Here is an 18,924-nt window from a genome sequence, read left to right on the forward strand (position 1 = left end):
AACTTGGCCGCAAAACCGAGCATATCCCATTGGCCCCAGCAATGTGATGGCCACCAAAATGGTTATTAGCAGGAGCAGCACCAAATCCAGCCAAGCGTTGAGGCGACGCGTTGACACTCCACTCCGCTTTACTCCATCCGCTCCACTTCGCCACTCCATTCACTCCACTGCACTCCACTCCACTCCACTCCGCTGCACTCCAGCAATTGACAAAGCGTGCGGCTAATGAATACAGGGCATTACATACATGAGCGGAGCCATACGGATACATAATTGAAAATACGTATACGCTGCATATGTATATGCTTGCATTATTTACACAAACCGAAAAGTGTCCAATCCATATCCGTGCTGGGAAACATGCATTTTACATTTTTGACGTATTAACTGGGCTTATACCGCGCCGAGCATGGAATACAGGGGGCGTGTGTGCGACACGCAACAAAATGCCAAACGAAAATGCCAGCGAAATACCAACAAACATTGCACTTTTGCATGCATAATTGTGAAAATTAAAACGAACCGTATGTGTGTGTGTGCCAGACAGCCGAAGCGATTTGGGGCGGTTCCAGGTGGTCAGGTGCTTATACCAGGGTGGTTTTAGCCCAGTGGGTGTCGTTGTGTCCAGCAAGAGCCAGCTTGGCTTGGCCAATATGCAAACGAGCTGGGCGAGACTTATGCTGGTGGCGGCCAAGTAGGAGACGCCACGGGTGACGGAGGAAGTGGAGCAGGCGAAGGGCATGGTTCAGGTGCAGGTGCGAAGCATGCACAGGTGCAACGTTGGTGTTGGTTTTCATTAACGTCATAATGACTGTCGAGCGGCAGCCGGCCGACAGCTTTAATCCTTTGTGTGGGGGCGGGCTCTGTCTCGGCTTGTCCGATACCATACCATGCTCTGCCAGCTCTCGGGAATCCCAGCTCGGACATGGACATGGCCATGGCCACGACTACGGACTACGGACCTCCTTCGGGCAATTGTGCGCGCACTCACAACAGGAACTTGCGGCGCTGCCGGATATGAGTAATCGCTCAGTCACGTCGCCTGTGTGCCCGGGCGCCACTGCAAAACTGCAAAACTCCTGCAGGACTGCAGCAAGATTTTCCTGTCAGCCCAGAAGCCCCTACTCCATCCCTCAACCCAAACCCATCCCATTCCATTCCCGCAGGACAACTACAACCGTGGGCAGTGCATGACGTAACCCACAACGGAAATCGCTCAACGGTCGCCGGGCGCGCGTGCAATTCTCTGGTTAATGCTCGATTCTCTGGCTAGTTTCTGGGAATGGCAATGGGATGGCTGCTTCCACCAGCCAGGGAAAATGGACAGCCAGCAGGATGCACATTTAAACTAAATTGAAAAGCAGAAACCTGGCCAGTGCACAGAAAATGTATAAATTTCACTGCATCACGTTGGCAGGACTCGTTTAAAACGGAAATTAAATCAAATCGAGGCGACACAGCACTTAAGTGCGCGCGAACACACAAGATTTAAACAGTATGCAAGTGCAGTTTTCGCTTTAAAATTAATACTTTGAGGATTTCTGGCAGAAAGTAGGTAACTTTACTTATGAACGTCTCTTTTGGCTAACAAGGTACGAAACATGTCTTAAGCACAATTTAAGAAGAAATCAAAGAACTATTTGAGTATATTCCCTATAGAATTTCAGTAAAGCACTCAATCTGCTGTGAAAACCTGCAAACTGCTCAGTGGCATTGATATCGATTCCCCATAAATCCTTTTTCGGGCCAGTTAAAGGCTTAAACTGGCAACTCAATTTACTCCGCTCGTGAGATGGACGACAACTTTGCCCCAAACCAAGCGTGCCTCGTTCAATTGCTGTGGTCCAAAAACTTTTTGCCAGTCAACCTGGGCACCGGGCACCTGGATGTATCTGCTCTGCACTTCAGCTGGCTCGGTGAACCACTCTTCGCTTCGGCGGTTCAGTGAAGCAAAGCACTCGACCTGTCTGCCTGGACCTGGATCCTGTTGCAAGTGGCAAGTGGGGAACGTCCTGTGCTGGCAATGCCACGCTGTCTGCTCACGGCGCGTACAACATTTAATTTGGACTAATGAAGTTTCTATAAAAACCCAGGGAGCGAAGCGGCTACGACTGGAATTCAATTTTTGCCACCAAAACTGCTAAAATGCACAGACAGACGGCCAGCAGTGGGATGAAGCAAAAGTCGAAGTTGCCATCGCCATCGCCATCGCCGTCGCCGTCAAGACAAGTCAAGTCTTCCTGCTCACATTCAAGTGACGTGCAAATTACCCCCGAAAACGAAAAACAACAGAGCGAACTGTGGATGAAGATGCGGCTCGAATCGTTGGCAACAAACAGCCCCATTCCACACCCAACCCATTCCATGGCATCGCGCATCGCATCCCATCCTACCTGCCACCTGCCGCCTAATTGTTTTAGTTGTTGTTCCATGAATATGCTAAGTTGTCTGCTACAGTTTGCCCTCGCACACTCTCCGGCGTATCCGTATCCGTGGCCTCGCTTCGCAAATGTTTATAAATGCAAATTGGCCGAAAAGTGCAGCGGCAGTTGTCGAGAATCAAGTGGAGGAGCACAAGGAGCAGGAGGTTCAGGAGGCGGAGGTGGATTGCTCCGAATGACGGACGTGCTTGGTTGCATTTCTCGTGTGCGTCAGAAGCAGGCGAGAACTGGAAACGTTCGTCGCATTGAAGGGGTTTCAGGGCTAGAGGGTTTGAGGGTTTGAGGAACATGCCCCGAGTCCGGGGATAGCCCTGAATGAGTGAGTGACACCCCAACAATGCGCCGCCATAGCCGCCGTCCGCGACTCACTTTCGATTTCTGGCCCTGACACCGCGGCATATAGCACATGGAGTACCATATAGCATATAGAGTACCATATAGCACAAAGAGTACCATATAGTGCCTATAGCTCATATCGTGTATATATGTATACAATACAGATTGCTGATGATTGGCGGCAGGCAACCTTCACGCACATTCAGCTCAAGTCAGCTGGGCGTAATCAAGTCAGCACTCAAACTCGGGCGGGTAAGTAAACTTGCTAACAATTTAGGGGATTGCAACGCAATATAATCTTTGAAATAATTAAAATGGAGGTTAAACTTTGACCCATTAAACCAGCTGAGTAGAAACAAAATGATATCAAAATGGGAAGTTAGCTATTTAGAAGAAATGATACATACAAAACTAAACTTTTTATAGAACAATTAATCGTGGCAATGACATTTAAGCAGTGATGAATAACTCTATGTCACTATTCCAGTTACTAAAATATGTTTACACTACAAAGCTTGTGTTTATGGAAAGTTAAAGTAAGCGAGGCAGTCACGAAAAAGGTCAATAAACATTTTATAAAGTGGCCCCTGAATGGAATATTTTGTGCATGCGCCTCTGACATTCTGAATGCGTGTGTTTGTGTATCGTAAACCGCAGCAGCAACAGCAACAACGACAACAATTAATATTGCCTTTATTTTTATTGTAAGCTGTAAATTTAAACAACAAAGTGAAGCAACAACGTTGCTGCTGACATCGTTCGGCGCTGACCTTCTCAAGTTTGTTTGTTTGCTTTTCAGCCTCAGCCTCAGCTTTTTGATTTGCTTTTGCTTTTAGCTTGTGCTTGTGCTTAATGCTTTTGCTTTGCTGTTGCTGTTGCTGTTGCTTTTGCTTTGCTGTTGCTGTTGCTTTTTGCCTTTTGCTGCATGCGAGCGAATGGAAAACAAACGACGAACTGGGTCCAACGTTTTATTTGTTTGCTCAACTTGCCTGGGGAACCTGCCCTTGTGGCCCCTTTGCTTGAAAATGAAAATTTGCTGCGTGCAATGCTCTCGAAATGGAAATCCATTGGGGACGCCGCCTTGTGGAAAATCAATTTCAATTGTCTCGCACTTATTGAACAAAAATTGAAAAATGACCAAGCGTTATGGCAGAGTATGTATGTACATATGTATGTATGTACGTACGAATTGGGTGGAACGATTTTGCTTTGTTTTCGGTTTTTCATTTGCACTTAGCAATTGAAAATTTCAATTGTAAATAATTGTTTAATTATCGACAATTGCAGCTGACTGACTGACTGAGAACCAACCGCTCCAGTCGACAGACAACAAAGCGTTCGTTTAGCCAGCCTGCGTCATATTAAAGCACCACCCCACCACCCCCTTGATTTTCCACCGCCTATAGACACCCATACCCATTAAAAGGCCATAAACCGAAATCTGAGTCATGGACTGCGGTTGCGAAGAAATATGTGTGTGCATGGTTTTATATATTTATATGGCATAATTAAAGACCCGCAGCCAAATGCCGAATACCGAATGCGTTGTAATTACCATGCGTATTCACTCGATGCGTATGTCTAATTAACCACACGGCGTATACGCAATCCATATTACGTACACGCCGTGTTGGCATTGGGCCTACAAGCCCATTATGTACATAAATTATACATCAATCAGTATATGGCAGGCCTAATCGGATTGCATTTGCTATCCTCGAAAGCATTTCTTTTCCTCCTCTCGCTCGCCCCATTAGTTCGGTATCGGATGTCTGGAATTTTGGCCAACTATACAGACATGAAAATGCACTGAGCAAATATATCTCTCCAACAGATATCGAGCAAATTGGTTTAATAAATCTATTTTGGTTTGAAAACAACTCATACTTTTCAGTGTGTCTTGGGCAATCTCAGTCGAGGTACTCAAAACTAGTTATGTCTGCAACTGCAATTGTCTGCCGGCCGACAGCTTCTCTGCTCCACTTAGCATTATTTTTCAGCTCCAACTTTCCAATCGCAGCCACTAAAACACTCAAGAGTTTGCCCGTCGGTTGCCCCGACCCAACTTCTCATCCCCTCGCCACCATTTACCTCGATTTCATGAATATACCAAGACGACATCATAATTTGCAGGCCCAACCTCGAGCGCATGACAAGTTGTGCCTGCCAGGCGATGCGATGCCTATGTTCAATCCAACTGCAAACTCCAACTCCAATGAGTGACAGCCGCTTTGTCTAGCTCTGGCCAAGACTTTCACCGCCAGCGCCAAAATGGAAAGGGGGGCCAACAGAAAGCAATGAAATGAAAAGAAATCCCTAACCTAACACACCTCAAAACTCACAACTCACAACTCGTAGCACACAACTCACATCTCACATTTGGAAAGAAAGGCAGTTAAGGCAGTTAAGGCGACGGCATAAAATGGTCGTAATCAAAACAAATCAGCGAACGTAGTCTTCATCATGCTGGGCCATCAATCATGGCCCAAAATGAAACGCGATGGCTGAGTTCAGTTGAGTTGAGTTGAGTTGAATGTGCCAAACGCGTCGCAGACAAGACACACAAATGAAGAAATCCAAAACAGTTACCTCTAAAAATATATACCTCCAAATATGTATGTATGTACATATGTACGAATATCCCCAAGCCCAAAAGTTATGGCCAACACAGCACACACACACACACAGAGAGAGTCATCGACTTGTGGTCAGAAAATGTGGGTACGGCCAAGAGAAAGGGACGGCAGGAGGAAGAGGAAAAGAGTGGGGACTATCGGTGGCACAATGAAGTGTTTAGTAAACAAATTGCGGTTGCCTTTTGATAATACGCAGCTCAGCTTAGCACCACTCAAATGGAAGCTGTGAGGAGCTCATTGTGGTGCGAGTTAAACGATGCACAGCCAAGTGGGCGTGGCACTGCGGGGGATGGGGGAGCCATGGAGCGGAGTGGGTGGCTGGGATGAGCCAAGTTATAAGTGCATTGCACCGAAATATCGATTGACGAAGCAGCTGGAGCAGCTGGAGCAGCAGCACCACCAACAAAAGACGACAATCAACGCTGGCGGGTTCAGACATTCAACCTAAAATGCGTGTGGAGTGCACTGAGATTAAATTGAGCAATCGAAATGCTTAATTAAGGTGAAAGTACCTAATTGCTGTTATTCATACGAAAAGTAATAAAAAGTGGAGCAAGCTTCTCTAAACTTTTAGGAAAATCATTAAGTTAACAAAAACAACATCAATTCCATGATAATTAATCACCCGAAATGTTAGGCCTTTTTTCACATTCTCGTCTGAGGTGGAACCAGATTTATAAATAGCATTTTGCGCACCTATAATTTATGGGTCACTAAAAGCTTTTTTGGTACCCCTAATCATAAATTTACAAGCATATTAAGAAAAAAGCTTTTAAAACGAATGACATTCTATAGTGGGCCTCTAATCAAATATTCGATGGTGCTTCAAACTAAGCCAACTCATTTAGTAAAGTTGGAACTAATTGTTTCATTTTGTGATCACACGTTTATATATTTTACGCTATAAATTTCATTATGATAAATTCCTTAAAGTCAGGTCAACTTTTTCGCACCGTGCACTGCTCAAAAGTTTGTTGGAGCATATTAAAAGGACATTGAATGTGCGCGGGTGGCATGGTTGATAGCCGAAAGCTGGAGGAGAAGGGGCTCCAGTTCCGTTCGTCGGTCGGTTGGTTGGTCGCTTGGGTTGGTTGGTGGGGCGTTGGCGTTGGCGCTTGACGGCATCAACGTCACGCAAAAAACCAAAGGGAAACCATAAACTCAAATTAATGACCCCAGCAGGGGGAGCAGGGAATCAGGAGGGAAGAGGGGAGATGGGGGGATGGGGGCGAGTCGGAGACAACGGACAAATGCTGAAAGGCGAGACAGAAGCCAATAAGAACAGCAAGAACAACAATGCTGCAGCGGACCAAAAATAACAATAACAACAACAACAGCAGCATTTCCAAGACCAAGACGGTGGAAAAAAAGGCCAAAAGAAGTTCAGTTCTGGGCGTGATTTACAGTTAACAGTTTTTTGTGTTACTGTTGAAAATTAATCTCATTGCAGGCGATTTCACTGCGATTTTCAATGCAAGCCATGGCCGAAAAGCATATAGATGGTAGATATATAGATATATAGCTATATACAAATTGGAGCTGCTCCGGAGCAAAAGCGGCAGATGGTCATGGAGAATCGGTTGCTTCAGTTGGCTCACTTGGCTCAGTTGGCTCCGTGATTATGCAGTCGACGTCGCTGCCATCGTCGTCGTCGTCACAGTCGATTTGTTGTCAAACTGGTTTTACAAATATTTTGCGTTAATCTGGAAGCCCCAGCGCAGCGATGAGGAGGTTAGGCCATATAAGAAGGGGGCGCAGCAGCAGCACAAGCAGCACCACAAGCAGTTACATTGCAGTCGAGTAAAGCTCAGTGAAAGTCGACAGTCAGTCGTCGTCGTCGTCGTCGTTCCCCCCCAAAAACCCACCATTCTCCTCCCTCCTTTTGCCAGCCAGCCAGTTAGCCAGCTAGCAGCACATTCAATTAGATTTAGTATAGGCCAGTATATATAGCTATAGACCATAGACATGGCTTGGCGTTGGCTTCAGAGCTCATTCATGGCGCGGTATTTACAGCCAATTATGAGACAAACAAGTCCAGCTCGCCGTTTGCCCGATGTCAGCGTGTCACGAAGCTGAGAAACTGAGACTCAGAAGACTCAGAACCAATAAATATGGCCCACGATGGCTAATTATGAACACGAAAAAGATGTAGATGCAATGGGCTTAAAGAGAAGTGATATTTCATGAGGTTGAAGCTTTAAAAGTCCACTGTAAAGCCTGCTAGCTGTTTCTTTTATATAAATTTGTATCTGTTTTCATCTTATTTGGGACTTATATCCATCATCTACTTGACTTACCTGGGCATTAAAGTCGAATAGGAATTCCGGGCGCAGCGGACACGGCAGGCCGCACTTGCAGGTACCCTGTGTGAGCAGATAGTCCTTGATCTGGAACTGCGTGCGCAGCGTTTTGCCCGAGGGGCTGGAAAAATGCAAAGAAAGTTGGTTTGAGTTGGGTTAAAGTGATAAATGCATTAGTGGATGGGCGTGATTAATTAAGTGAGGGCAGCCAGTCTTTGCCGTTATTCACCCAGCCAACAGCTAAACGCACAATTTGTTTTATGGAAATTATGCAATTAGCCAAGGCCACTGCTTTTGAGCAGCCAGACACCCACAAACCCACTCACTCACTCACTTACTCACTCCCTAACTAAGTATGAGCATAGCAGACTATCCCAATATCCCGGGGGCAATTAGCCGCAGTTAAGTGACCGACTACAGAGGCCAATGGATAGTGGATAGTTGATAGTGAATAGTGGCTAATGGTCGAGTGCTTGATTAACAGCTCGTTGCCGTAATGCTCATTAGCATGACAATGTAAAGTGATTTGCGCATAAATTTGTTTCAATCGCAAACGATCGCATGTGGTGGAAACTTGTTTATATTTGTTATTTGCGTTATAAGGTTATTTGCGACCCTTTGGCAGGGTTTTGCAGGGCAACTGCGTTTTGATACAGTTGACATTCCTTAGGTTTCCTTAAGGGTTTCAGATTCTGGTTCAGCATCTGCGACTGGCATTCTTGTTGTCTTGAGAAAATGCGCAACAAAAATTGCGACAAAAAAAAATAAAGGGGGAAACTCCAGATCTGCGTGGACGAACAAAGGCGATCTCATACATATGCACATATTTAGCGAACCAAAAAACGCGCCTATGCGCCATAAAATTATGAGAAGGCAGCAATACCAAAAAAATTGATTTAAATTTCGGTCATTTAATGCCTAAAAAGGAAAGAATGAGAGCCCGAACCCGGTGAATCCAGTTTTTAATAATGCCGCGCCCCTTTTGCGGATTGGAATGGGCGCTTTTCCCTTCGCAAACACAAGTTAACCCTTTCAAAAACCCGCTCACCGTCGCCCCCCCTCCATCACTACCTTCCTTCAATCAGGCCACGCATGACCGCAAATCTGCCGACATAAATGTGTTGTCGCATGAGCTGGGGTTACTTCGATTTAAGTGTGTGTGTGTTGTGTATAAAAAACAGCACACACTCGTAACTCGTAACTCGCACCGTACGCAAAAATAAAGAACGCAAAAATCAGGGAATAAAAAACGTAGCTGCTTATTAATTGTAAAGTGTGAGCACGTTGAAGGAATCAAGGGCGCTCATGATGACGCCGTCCAAGGAAAGCGGTAGCTGGAACTGAATCCGAATCAGAATCTGAATCTGAGGCACTCGAACTCGGGGGACTGATGCCAGGGCTCAAGTTCACCGCCACTCCTCACTTCCCCTGACCCTGAAGTTCTCCACACAGAGAGAAACTATATATGTGATAATTAAGATCAAATCTAGTACAGATAAATTATGAAAAGGTTACTCTCAAACAACTAAAAACTATAAAAAGGATACTGAGAATATTAAGACTTAATAATCTTTCAATCCCTAAAAAACTATTAACTAATTATAAATATATCATATATAAAAGAATATTTTTCTCAACGTGTTGCTGTTTCAAGCCGTATGGGAAATCTGAATAATGCATGAAGTGTGAAAGCGGCAAGGGCATTAAATGAAACGACGACGACAGCAACAGGAGCTGTGAACTGTGAGCTGTTAGCTCCGAGCTCGGAGTTCGGAGTACGGAGTTCGGGGAGCTGGGAGATGGTAGCTGCATGAGCAGAGGAGGAGGACACCAGAACAGCAGGGACAACAATATAATTGAGCGACAGCAACATACAACACAAGCAGCAACAGCATCGAGAATCGTGTTACGGGTTAAACGAGTATGCGAATTGTCAATTGAGTAGCCCTTTTAGCTGGCCAAACAGGAGATGCCTCCGCATCTCATCCCATCCCAACCCATCGCATCCCATCTCATATCATCCAAGTCCCAGTTTCCAGTTGCCAGTTGCAAGTCGCAGCGTCATCAGCATCTTGCTCATCAATGGGGAAAAATGAACGAAAAAAAAAAGAAAGGGGAAAAGGAAACTGGTTCTGGTTTGTTTTATTAATTATTTTTAACTACTTACGAGGGCTACAGAGCTTTATGAGCAACTGAGCCGCGTTCGAGATTGGAAAAATCGATGGCAAGTCGATTGCCAGACATCACGAAGGACACTGCAAACGAGACAGGGATAGAGAATCATCAACGCCAAAAGCTTATGGCTCAATTTGTATGCAGCTGGCGTGGCAAGGGGCTTAAGAGCCAACCGCTTGCCACTTACAACCGCCTTTCGAGGCAGTTGAGCCAGTTGTGGCAGTTGTGGCAGCAGGGCAAACACGCAGCAGGAATCGTGCACGCGGAGAAATTAATACGATTCAGGGGGCAGTTAAAGACAGATCGTTGCAGCACACGTGATTACAATCCCTTTTGAGCCCAATTAATGCCATTAACATTGTGGGAAGTGGGCATTGTTTTAGCCCAAAATGCAGTGAACTTAAAACTTGGTCAAATTCAGCTAGTTGTTCAAACAGTAACCCTTTACTATGTACTTCATTTTAATCATAGTTTTATCTTACGTTAATTTGATAATATAAAACATAATAGCTGTCCATAAACTTTGATCTAACAAAAGTGTTATAAGAGCTTGCAAGGCATCACTATTTTTAATCATATCTTATATTTTTTATATTTCTCTCACTTGAAATCGATTTGAAAGGCTGCAAGCAATAAAGTGGCGATTTTATTCTCTCTGTGACAGACGAAGGAGTCGTCGGCAAGTCATTAAATTTGTTTTTTACCTCGTACTTTTATTTATGTGGTATTTGCACAAAATGCGCTAATAACGTGAGTGGTGCTGCAGTAACTCCCTGCCTCACAATTACTTCCAATTTGCGGCAGTTTAGGGTGGATTTGGCGCTTTTGTGGCCACATGAAAGGCGTTGGGCTAATGAGTTAAAATAATTTAATAAATTATAAACACACAAAACGCCAAGTGCCAAAGAGTTTGCCTTAGCCGTCGAGTGGCCATCGCCCATCGCCCATCAGACATCCATCCGCTGGAAACCATGAAACCATCAACCATCGTCTTGCTTTTCATGAGAAAAGGTGAAAAAGCTTTACGCCCCTGTGACCTTGAGTGCGCCCTCGAGCCCAGCGAAAAGAAATAAAAAAAAAAAAGAGTTGAGAGTGCAGGTAGCTGAGACTGCAAATGGGATTGGGATTGGGATAGGGGATTGGACTGGGTGTTGGCCTCCAGCAGAGACTGAGCCTATTACTAAATTAATAATCCCGAGCAGCGCAAACACCACTAGCAACAGCAAACTTGGCCCAAAGGCAGTGGGCCAGCTACGCCGTGGCGCATGAAACTGTAAAACATTATCGCACAAAGCCAGCCAGACGGAGTCCAATGCCCGAGGAGAGGACTCCACAGGCGAGGGACAGGCAGGACTGGCAGGACAGGACTTTATCCGCTGTCCTTGTGCCGTCATGTCCTTGACAACGCGCAAAGAAAAGCGAGGAGCAAAAAGCCCACGAAGCGTACAAATGCGGCCAATCGCAAAATGAATCATGCCCACGCAGAGAAAATATGATCCCAAAGGTTTCTTCTATATATATACTACAGCACTTTATATCAAGGCAACTAATTTGATATGCTTTATTATACGTTTAAAATCAATTCACTAAAGACTTTATAAATAAAGTTGTTTAGCTTGCGAAAGATACTTTAATGTTATATCATTACTTATAGAATGAGCTAAATTATATCTTCCGTTTAATGCGAAACTCTGTCTCGCCATTAGTGACCAACTCCCATGAGTTAAGCGAGTCAGTTTGGGGCGAAACTTTCCGGGGTTTTCCCAAGATATCAGGCAACGACAAATTCGCATGGTGGGCGTTGACCAAAGTCAACAAGTCAGAGAAAACAGAGAGGACAGAGACGACAGAGTGAGCTAAGCTGGCGGATTCGCAACAAATGCCTAAATGTGAGTAAAATAAACACATTTCAAAGGCCTGTTCGTCTTTTTATCTGTCTGCCACTCCGGCTGAATGACTGCCTGACTGCCATGACTGCCTGACTGGGCTAACTGCCCGACTGGGCCAACAACTGACAATGGAGCGGAGCGCGCTGTTGGCCTGGCCTAGACAAACAGCGAGGAGGCAGGAGACCAACTGCTGATGCAACCTACGCGGCCACTGAAAGGTTCATCCCGTGGCAGGAGGGCATGAAGAGCAGGCCTCTTTGCAGCAGGGTGCACATACACACACACACACACACACACCGACATATGCATGTGCATGGGATAGGAAAATTGAAAACTGCTTGAATTGCGCTGGCCAAAAAGTATTCCGCATTCTTTAGCAGTTATTCAGGCTGGCGGGGCGCTTCGAGCCGTTTTCCATTCCATTCGATACGATTCGATCGCTGGCTGGCTGGATCTCCAGCTGCCGTTTTGGATTTATGATTTATGCGCTCGTTGCCGCACAGTGGGCGTTCTGCCTTGCCACTTCCACTTCAATTGCGACTACAACTACAACTACAACTTGGTTTGACTCTCTGACCCGGTCACAGTTTTAAAGCCGCCCTCCGCTGATGTCACGTTGCGCCAAAAGCCATTTAGCACTTGTGCAAACAACAACAGAGCAGCAGCAAGATTTAAATGCTTGCGCAACAATTATTGATTTGGTACACAATTTGTGCAACATTCTTTCCGAGAAACAGCCAAAACGAAGCCAACGAGCGAACAACTCGCGGCACAGACGGCAGCTAAACAAAAAGGGGTATTCATAGAGTCAGAGGTGGAAATGGTATCTTTACCTTTATTATTAGAGCATTTCAGAGTGGACTTCTTATATAACATCATCGTAAATTTGCCCTTGTTTGATTAGTTTATATATACTGCCATTATATGTGACCGGTTTTACTACAATGAAGGGGGTATCTATTTTACCCCTTTTTTTGTAGCTACTTAGAGAGCACATATTTTTTGCGAGTTTCAGCAACTTTTGTCACCCAAATTACGGAAAACAGCGCTGACAAACCGAAGGTTTAACTGGCTTACGGAAACACGAAAAAGAATGCTCAACTCGAAAATTTGCAAAGGGGGCCATGGCGACCATCCATCCATCCATCCGCTTGGGCAAACAGCAAATAGCAACCAGTAACCAGCAACCAGCAACACGCAACGTGGAAATGAGCAGCAGCTGCTTCTGCTTCTGCTCCTGCTGTAGTTCCTCCAGTTTGCTGTAGTTGCTTTAGTTGGTGTAGTTGATTCTGCTGGTGGTGGACAATGACAGCGCTTGACACACGATGTCGTGCCGTCGCCGGGCACAAGTAAATACCAGTGGGCAAAGGACGATGGCGAGGACGTGAATGTGAACGTGGCAGCTAGCGGTGCCCTCAAAGCGTGTCCTGGAAGGGTAATGGCCCAGAGAGTGACTGACTGCCTGACTGGCTGACTGGCTGACTGGCTGGTCTTGGTTGAGTGAAATGTGACATTGCCAGTAAATGGACTGCGTCGGATAAGCTGCAACTTCTTGACGCCCCAAAACCAAAACCTACAAGCAACGTAAGTCGAGTGCCAAGGCTCAATAATCATAATCATGCCTGTCATAATGAGAATCTCAGTTCGGGGCTCGAAAAACAAACAACATGCCCCCTGGTAGCTTTCAATCTGCCAATTGAGCGAGGCATTCAACATTTGGCACTCGCATTCGCAACCATAATCCGTACAAGTGCTTCGAAAAGCAGTTATCCCAGAGCCACAGAGCAATTCAACCAACCAGGCAACCCTTTTTCTGGGCAAATGAGCCCCGGGCAACAGCTGCGAGGGAAACTATCCCAACGAGACGAGTCAAGCGCTCAGAAGTGCCAGCCACTTATAAAATCAACAATTACCCAACATCGGCAACAGCCACAAACTCGCAAACAGTTTGCACAGAGCCCAAAAAACAGAAACCAAGAAGAAATACTGTAGTACTGAGACAGAGAACCCCCCTTTTTTTTTTTTTTTGGCCCTGGGGGCGATTGGACAGGCAGAACAATTACAAGTACCCGGGCAAGCAGATATATCCACATACTCGATGCTTTTCAGCATATCTGAGCAAACATTTTATTTGCGTTTGTAATTATGTGTGCTTGATGATAACTCGCAGATAATGCCAGGTAAATATTTACCCTCGTGGTCCGTTGATGGTTGCTAGTTGTTGATGTTGTGTTGTTTTGCTGTTGTGCCTGGTTGCAAAAACATTTCTGACACGACTACTGCAACCCCCCAGACGCCCACTAAACAACATGGGCCCCCCCTTGTAACCCCCATGGACAGTGGCATTTCCTGTAGCGCGAGGGGATCGCTGAACATTTTTATGGCTTCTCGAATGCGTTTGCGTTCGCCAGACAATAACCAGATTGACTTTTAGCCCGTTCAGCCAAACGTGCTGTAAATGTCATGTCCGTACACCAACACAGCCCAAGCCCAAGCTAACCCCCGCCGAAAGAATGCTCCGCCGGGAGATATCCTGTGGCCACAGATGTACTCAACCCCCCTGACTACCGACTACCGACTACCGACTGACTACTCACCTGATATAGGCCACCTCATTGTTGTTGGTCAGGCGACGCCAGCCGGGGGCCAAATTTCCATTGTAGCTAGTGGCCGTCTTCCTGTTGATGTGATGGCCATTGCTACTGGCATTGTTGGCTTTGGCAACATTCTTGGCATAGAGCTGATTGTTCTGACTCATTTGACGCGCCGCATTTGTTGTTGTTGTGGACATGCAATGCGTTGCCCCAGTAGCAGTAGCAGTTGCAGCAGCAACAGTTGCTGCCGTTACTCCCGTTGTTGCCGCTGACTTTATTGGCAACTTTATTTGCGCCTGGCGCTGTTTGGTTTGTTGCTGTTGTTGCTGCTGCTGCTGCTGATGTTGTTGCTGTTGCAGAAGAAGTTGCTGGTTGCTGGTGGGGCAGACAAATATGTGCTGCTGACTGTTTCGCTGCTGCGGTTGTTGCTGCTGCTGCTGCTGCAGATGCAGATTTGCCACTTGCATCATGTTGCCGTTGCCGTTGCCGTTTACCAAGCCAGCTGGTAATATCTGTTGCTGTTGCTGCTGTTGCTGCTGCTGTTGCTGGAGATGTTGCTGCTGTTGCACCGCTGCACTTGTAACGACCCGCGATACAAATTTTGTCTGTTGCTGCTGGAAAAACTGATGATGTTGCTGCTGCAAAGGCAACATTTGCTGCTGCTGCTGCTTGAACATATTGATCTGTTGATGCTGATGCTGCTGCTGCTGTTGCTGCTGCTGGTGATGTTGCTGCTGATGGTGCATACCGCTGACCACCGTCTCAGCACTCCCAGCTATGTTCAGCTTGTGCTGGTGCTGATGTTGCTGCTGTTGCTGGCCAGCAGATGCGGCGGCCATGGCGATAACAGCAGCCGTTCAGGAGCTCCTACGCGATTCAGAGCCTGCAAAGAATTCAAGGGAATTCCCGGATTAGTCACAGTCAAGAATATAACATATATGGATTCAGAGATTAATCATGTATAGTGAATTTTATTCAAATTAGACTTATTATGATTATATGTTCCTAGGCATACTTCGCATTCATGTATAGGCATTAATTGAAGGTTTGCTTTCAATTGTATAGTTAACCTTTTAGCATTTGAAGTCTCCATTCTCTTTTGACATGATGGTGAATATATTAGAATAAAAGACCTTTGCAGATTGGCAGATAGCTTGGAAATCCTAATTATAACTTCACATTCAATCAATTAACCTATTGTTGTTTTCAGTGGAGGCCTTCTTGGCTTTGTCTCTGGGTTTTTGGTTGACTCATGGTTCCCGCACTTTAATCGAAGTGGAATTGCGTTGCTGCCTTTGTTTTGCTCCACAAGTTGACCACTTACAAAGTCGTAGCTGAATTGAGGGCCCAATCAGGGTTTATGCGCTGCGCGTGTAACGAACATGGAAGTGGCCTAAATCTGGTTTATAAGCCATCTCACGCACAGGTCACCGCAAGGCGGCAGGAAGGGGAAAAAACCACAAGGTTGTAAAGCCAAAGTCGCACTTAAATAGATACTGCTAACTGGACGATCGTATAAACGACAAATCGTAGGCCGCACCTTTTGTTATTTATGCGTTGTTAAGTTTTGTGCCCCTTATTCTGCTATTCGCTCACCTTTTAGCTTGCTTTTCGCTTTGCTCATTTGCCAGCATATTAAATTAATTTTGAGTTATTGTGTAAACGAGACGCGGCCATGTCATGTTCATGTTTTTTTATGGTTTCTTTTCTTTTCCTTTCTTTTTTTTTTTAAACACTTAATTTCACTTTTTTTGCAATGATATTATTTTGTATGCCACTCTGCTTCCTTTTTTAGCTGTAATAATGCGACAACGACGTTTGCGTTTAGCTGCGTATTGTGGTCTTTGTACACGTGTAGAAAAACAACTGTATGCTTTAATTTTAATATTATACAAATATATTTAAATTATTATAATTAATTTACGTTAATGACTGAAGAAAGGTGCTCTTTATCAAGGTAACGTGATGCTACGGCCATTAAAAGGTGCAAGCATTAGCCATTAAACGTTTAATAGCGTTTGTTTTGATTATTTCTTTGGGTGTACAATCTGCTCATGACTTCATTTGGAATTCAGAAAACGAACGTCAGCAGTGGCGAACGTCGAGTGAAAAGTGGAGAGCAGAGAGCGCAGAGCGCGTAAAAGTAGGTGAATGGAGCATGAAGTGAAGACACCAAAAGCAAAAGCAACGAGCGCGGGGAGAGAGCGCGCGAGGGGGAGGCATCACCCACACCACCTCCCTTTCCCTCACTCTCTCTCTCTCTCTCTGTCTCACTTATTCGCTTTCCGCTGCGTTGTTAGGTTTAGCACAATTTGCAGACCATATTTTAAGTAGTATAATTAATGCGTGCCCGTTCGGTTGTTTGTTTGTTTGTTGGCCTGTGCTGCACGGTGGACAATACGGCACAGTGGGCAATAGCCACCACCTGCCCTGTGGTTCTGCTCCGGCGATCAGCGACAACACAAACAACACGAGAGCAGAGCGTCCATGGGCAGAAGGAGGGGGGAGGGTGAGGGCGATGGGTAGGGGAAGGGGAAGGGGGAGAGCAGCTGTTCGCCTTGGGCAGTGGGATGAAAACGAACATTGGTGGCTATCTCGGTGCACTGGTATGGGTATTGGGCATTGGGCAATCGCACAAACACACACGCACACATGCACATGTACGATACGCGTGCCTATGCTGCGGTTTACTGCTGCTATAATATGTACAAAGTGACCTCAATACGCATTACGCTACAAGAGACACACAAAAACACACGACTGCCAACTGACGAGTGCACTTCGCTTTGGGCTTTATTATGCACAGACTCGGATTACGCCAAATGCCAATTAAATATGAATTAATTACAACAATTTTGTGTCGCTCGATTCGATTCACGCAATATTATGGCTCGCTCTCGCTCGCTCGCTTATTCTCTCTTTCTGGCCTGCTCTCTCACTCTCATTGGCAAACGCGCACACGAAAATTGTGCTTTTTTTTTGGATTTCAACTTCACGAATTTTATGGCATTAATTCACTTTTAATTGCGGCCAATTGGACACATTACACACCTTATTGCGCTGCGTTTTCGGCGGCGGCGAGTGCGCGCATTTGTTTTGGAATTTGTATCCAGTATTTAACGGAAAATCGACGAATCGACGACCGTAACTCCGTGCACTTTTCCGACCGCGACAACAACAAAATGTGATGTGACCAAAGGTGGACTGCTGGGAAATGCCAGAGCTACGACCGTGTGTAATCGATAGTTCTATGATGCCAGAGTATGTCGGCTATGCAACAATCGATAGCTTACATATCGGTCAGCCAACAATATGGCAAGGATGTTCCTAATAAAAAGTGGCAATTTGGCAGTTAGAGCTTAAATTGAACAAATTTGGCATTACACAAAATCAATCTACCTTGCCTAGGAAGCGTACTCATTAAAAAAGTTTACACCCAAGCAACAAAAAGTGTAACATTTTCCGAATATTTTTATATTTTATGTCATTCGAAAAGACATGTGGAAGCAAGGCGGCCCAACAGTTTTATTTGTCAAATTGAACAGTACAAAATAAATACTTATCAGACATGTTGGAAATATTCAGGACGCCCTATGCGGACTCCAAGCAACTGCCGTTGGCCACTGGACCCGGTCCCATCATTATTATCCTCACCGTTTATCTTCTGGTAGTTTTTAAGGCCGGCCGGAAGTTCATGGAGCATCGTGAACCTTATAATCTGCGAGGAGTGCTCAAGTACTATAACATGTTCCAGATCTGCTACAATATAATGATGCTCCTGCCCGTGAGTCCAGAATTCCGAGCATACTTACATATTTCCTATTGAGAAAACCTTCGTCCTCAGGGATACTACTTCATGTTGGCATTCCAACCGTACAACTTTCGCTGCATGACCGTTTTGCAGCAGGATCATCCTCTTAAGAACTGGGAGCGCTGCATCAGCTATGCCTACTACATAAACAAGATCGTTGACCTAATGGACACCGTGTTTTGCGTGCTGCGCAAGAAGTACTCGCAAATAACGTTCCTGCACGTTTTCCATCACGTCCTAATGCCCTCCGTGGGTTACTTGATAATACGGTTTTATGGCTACGGTGGTCAACTGTTCTTCCTGTGCTCCTTCAATGTAATCGTTCATATTTTCATGTATGCGTACTACTATTCGGCAATCGAGGGCAACACGGTGCGTTGGAAGCGGTGCTTGACGCTCATGCAAATGCTGCAGTTCCTCCTCATGTTCGGCCACTGTGCCTTCACCGCCATGCAACGGGAGTGCAAGGCCTCGCAGGGAACCCTCTTTCTGGTCAGCTGCTCCGCGGCGATCATGTTCATCCTGTTCGCCAACTTTTATTTCCAGTGCTACATGAGACCGAAGCATAAGAAGAACTGAATCTTAAATTAAGTCGAAAATTAAAGACATATTGATTTTGCCATACGCTTTCCGTGAGCTATTTAATAGTAAACTTGAAAGATTTAAAAAATTTTGATTTGTAATTAAAAGTATGTATTTCAAATAAGCGTTTTCCATTAGGGTTACTCACTACTAAGATCAA

The 18,924-nt window shown here is 45.4% G+C and overlaps 2 protein-coding genes across 11 annotated transcripts in view; one reads left to right on the forward strand and one right to left on the reverse strand.

The window, feature by feature from the left end:
* Positions 1-17,576, reverse strand: part of LOC6537954 (mucin-17) — a 30,224-nt gene extending 12,648 nt beyond the window's left edge. For 6 of the 10 annotated variants that reach the window (XM_039376184.1, XM_039376183.1, XM_039376182.1 and 3 more), the window contains exons 1-4: positions 17,423-17,574; positions 15,968-16,213; positions 14,375-15,254; positions 7,711-7,834 (exon numbers count right to left, since the gene is read on the reverse strand). In XM_039376184.1, the coding sequence (XP_039232118.1) occupies positions 7,711-7,834; positions 14,375-15,210 (960 nt within the window). In that variant the 5' untranslated portion in view covers positions 15,211-15,254; positions 15,968-16,213; positions 17,423-17,574. Of the gene's footprint in view, positions 1-7,710; positions 7,835-14,374; positions 15,255-15,967; positions 16,245-17,422 lie in introns of all 10 variants that reach the window. The other 4 variants (XM_039376179.1, XM_039376178.1, XM_039376180.2 and 1 more) reach the window with 4 other exon arrangements.
* A 186-nt stretch (positions 17,577-17,762) lies between these two features.
* LOC6537955 (elongation of very long chain fatty acids protein F) lies at positions 17,763-18,885 on the forward strand. The gene is made up of 2 exons (XM_002098456.3): positions 17,763-18,155; positions 18,216-18,885. Exons 1-2 carry the CDS (start codon positions 17,940-17,942, stop codon positions 18,759-18,761), a joined length of 762 nt encoding a protein of 253 aa, XP_002098492.1. The 5' UTR covers positions 17,763-17,939; the 3' UTR covers positions 18,762-18,885.
* Positions 18,886-18,924: the final 39 nt, after the last annotated feature.

This window comes from Drosophila yakuba, chromosome 3R, assembly GCF_016746365.2.
Source record: "Drosophila yakuba strain Tai18E2 chromosome 3R, Prin_Dyak_Tai18E2_2.1, whole genome shotgun sequence".
NCBI lineage: Eukaryota > Metazoa > Arthropoda > Insecta > Diptera > Drosophilidae > Drosophila > Drosophila yakuba.